The 3,648-nt window shown below is 40.8% G+C and overlaps 1 protein-coding gene across 1 annotated transcript in view; it reads right to left on the bottom strand.

Moving 5' to 3' along the window:
* Positions 1 to 3,648, bottom strand: part of BICRAL (BRD4 interacting chromatin remodeling complex associated protein like) — a 50,856-nt gene that overhangs the window by 5,212 nt on the left and 41,996 nt on the right. Inside the window, exon 10 of the mRNA XM_023512885.1 lies at positions 3,362 to 3,464. Coding sequence (XP_023368653.1) covers positions 3,362 to 3,464 — 103 coding nt within the window. The remainder of the gene's footprint in view (positions 1 to 3,361; positions 3,465 to 3,648) is intronic.

The raw sequence follows: 3,648 nt of genomic DNA, 5'->3' as shown, positions 1-3,648 counted from the left end.
AAAAAAAAAAAAAAGAATAGTTAGCATGCATTCAAAGTAGTATCTGCTTGGAAGGACAGTACAAAGGAACTGTGTCCGAGAGTAAGCAATGTAATACTAGGCTTAAAAGCCAGCGGATGGCAAAAGAAGTGTCCATGAGGATTTAGGGCACTGAAGATACAGATGGAGGAGACAGACTGCTGTTATACAAGAGCAGAAAAAAGTGTGAAGTCTGGAAGGGAAGTGAAATAGGACTTTGATGACACCTATAAAACCAGAGAGAACATGTACAGCATGAACACGAATTTGTTCACAAATCCCAAAATGTGAGATCTTGAAATCTAAAAAGAGGATTCCTTCTAACTAACATTGGCTGTGCAGCCACTCTACTGAAGAGAATGCAGCATGGTCCCTGTCCTTGTGATACCCATGTTGATGGGTTTGTGACAGAATAGGAACGTTTATCTACAAGTCAATTCATCAAAAGGCAACAGGAGATTTCAAGTTCTAAGAAAAAGGGACAGAAATATATCCTTCATTATCCTCTCATCTTCTTTCTTTTTTAAAAAAAAATGATGTGGTACCCCTCTGCTTTGGGCAGCTGGACTTGAACTCCTGGGCTCAAGAGATCCTCCCAAATACCTGGGAGTACAGGTATGCACCACCATGCCCAGCTCCCTACTTTATTCTCTTCTGTTTTCTTTCTTTCTTTTTTTTTTTTTTTGGAGACAGAGTCTCACTCTGTTGCCCTGGGTAGAGTGCTGTGGTGTCATCATAGCTAATAGCAACCTCAAACTCTTGGGGTTGAGCAATCCTCTTGCCTCAGACTTGTGAGTAGTTGGGACTACAGGCACCTACCACAGTGTCCAGCTAGTTTTTCTATTTTTAGTTGAGATGGGGTCTCACTCTTGCTCAGGATGGTTTTGAACTCCTGAGTTCAGGCAATCCACCCACTTCGGCCTCCTAGGGATTACAGGCGTGAGTCACCGCTCCTGCTTTTCTTCCCTTTCAGAAAGATTCAAAGATCATGCTAGCTATGTAGCATTTCTTTTAGACTTTCCTGTTAGACTGAGTGTGAGGATCACATATTCTGCATGTCAACTTGAGCCACATCAAATACAATGCAGAACATTAAAGTATTAGAAAAGACATTGGTCAGGATCTGTCTCAAAAAATATATATATTTCTTCTCTTAGTTTTTTTTTTTTTTTTTTTTGAGACAGGGTCTCCCTATGTCGCCCTTGGTAGAGTGCCATAGCATTACAGCTCAGCAACCTCAAACTCTTAGACTCAAGTGATTCTCTTGCCTCAGCCTCCCAAGTAGCTGGGACTACAGGCATCCCAGCTACAAAAGCCACAATGCCCGGCTATTTTGTTGTTGTAGTTGTCCTTGTTGTTTAGCAGGCCTAGGCCATGTTTGAACCTGCCAGCCTTGGTGTATGTGGCCAGCGCCCTAACTGCTGAGCCTCTCCTCTTAGTATTTTTGAAATTATAAAATAATTAATTAAGTAAGTAAGTACAGAGGTATTTATAAAAGACATTGGGGAATAGGAATAAAGTCACAGGAAGATGATAATCTAATAGTGGGGGGATGAATTGCTAAATTTCAAGTTAATGTATTAAAAATGCATTAAATATTATTTTGAAGACTATAGAAACTTCCTATGTGAGAGACAAAAGAATCAGAATACAAAATCATCTCTCTATATGTCCTATCATTATTAATGATAATGTATAGATAAATAATGCGTGAAAATGAAACCAGAACTAGAAGAAAACTTGGAGAAATAAAAATATTTCTTTCTAGGATGGTGAACATATGGTTAGAATTTATATTCCATGAATTATGTTGTGTAATTTAAAAATTTTAGCCTGTGGCTTAGTGAGTGGGGCGCTGGCCCCATATACCGAGGGTGACGGGTTCAAACCCGGCCCGGGCCAAAGTGCAACAAAAAAATAGCTGGGCATTGTGGCGGGTGCCTGTAGTCCCAGCTACTTGGGAGGCTGAGGCAAGAGAATTGCCTAAACCCAGGAGTTGGAGGTTGCTGTGAGCTATGACGCCAAAGCACTTTACCAAGGGCAATAAAGTTAGACTCTGTCTCTAAAAAACAAATTTTTATCCAGGTGTGGTGATACATGCCTATCGTCCCAGCTACTTGGAAGGCTGAAGTGGGAGGATCCCTTAAGCCCAGAAGTTAGATATCAGTCTGTACAACACAGTGAGACTGTTTCAAAGAAAAAAAAAGTGACTAGAGAAAAGTAAAGTGAATTAATTCTTTTTTTTGTTTGTTTTAGAGATAAGGTCTTGCTCTGTCACCCAGACTGGAGTGCAGTGGTATGAACATAGCTCACTGCAGCCTTGAATTTCTGGGTTCAGATGATCCTCCCACCTTAGTCTCTCAAGTACCTAGGATGATAGGAACACATGTCACCACACTCAGCTACTTTAAAAATCTTTCTGTAGAGACAACTTCTGGCTATTTTTCCCAGGCTGGTCTTGAACTCCTGGTCTCAAGTAATTTTCTCATGCTAGCCTCCCAAAATGCTGGGATTACAAGTATGAGCCACCATACCTGCCCAAGAGAAATAATTTTTATTTGTTTATTTATTTATATATTTTTTGCAACAGAGTCTCACTTTGTTGCTTTCGGTAGAGTGCTGTGGCATCATAGCTCATAGCAACCTCAAACTACTGGGTTCAAGCAATTCTCTAATTTCAGCCTCCTGAGTAGCTGGGACTACAGGTACCTGCTACAACGCCCAGTTATTTTTAGAGACAGGGTCTTGCTCTTGCTCAAGCTGGTCTCAAACCTGTGAGCTCAGTTAATCCACCCGCCTCGGCCTCCCAGAGTGCTAGGATTACAGACGTGAGCCACTGTGCCCAAGAGAAATTATTATTATTATTTTAAAAGGTAGAATATGAATCAAATCTAAAATGCATGCCAGTGGCAGGATAGTAGCTAGATGAGAGGAAAGCACTTCCGTGAGCTTCACAATTCATTGGCTTGGGGTCAGGGACTGTTTCACCGAAGTTTCCTCCTAACTGTGACTTACACATATCAGGACACGCAATAATATCCTGAGGTTTAATTGCTTCTGGGAAGCCTTCTGACTTAATCTAGTTCTCAAAAACAAGAGAAAGATGGAGAATTTTAAGTCTATAATAAGGCAAAAGAATCACTTGACTGAATGTAAATTTTCAGTTTGATTTTGTAGAGATGTTCTCAGAATTATTATATACTCTTGAGATTTTTCTTCCCAGAATTCATGTTCTACCTTCAGGTTTCTCACCCAACGGTCAGTTCAGACAGAATCCCAAAGGCCCCCAGAGTCCTTGCACCATGCAGTAGTCCTTCTCTACTTTCACTCTGACATTTCTTACCAGGGTCTACAAGTGCCAGACGTTTGTCTCGGGACAGGGAAGCTCTTTCCTCTTGGTTGAACATTCTATCAATCATAACCATCTCAGCAGAGGGGTTGATCCGCTGAAAATGAGAGAGGCCAGTCATTATGCCTTTCATCAAGCGCAAACATCTCACAGTGTCTTTGCAACAAATGAAGCAATCAGCAATAACAATGTGGCGTCTGGTTTCTAGCCTGTCCTCTTTAGTCATGTTTGTCCTTGTCACATAGGATGCATTCTTTTAATTGCATTTTTTTTTTTTTTGA

Source organism: Otolemur garnettii, unplaced genomic scaffold (genome assembly GCF_000181295.1).
Source record: "Otolemur garnettii isolate 467f Iridium unplaced genomic scaffold, OtoGar3 scaffold00031, whole genome shotgun sequence".
NCBI lineage: Eukaryota > Metazoa > Chordata > Mammalia > Primates > Galagidae > Otolemur > Otolemur garnettii.
Note: the sequence above shows the minus strand (reverse complement) of the source record. Positions and strands in the feature narration are given on the sequence as shown.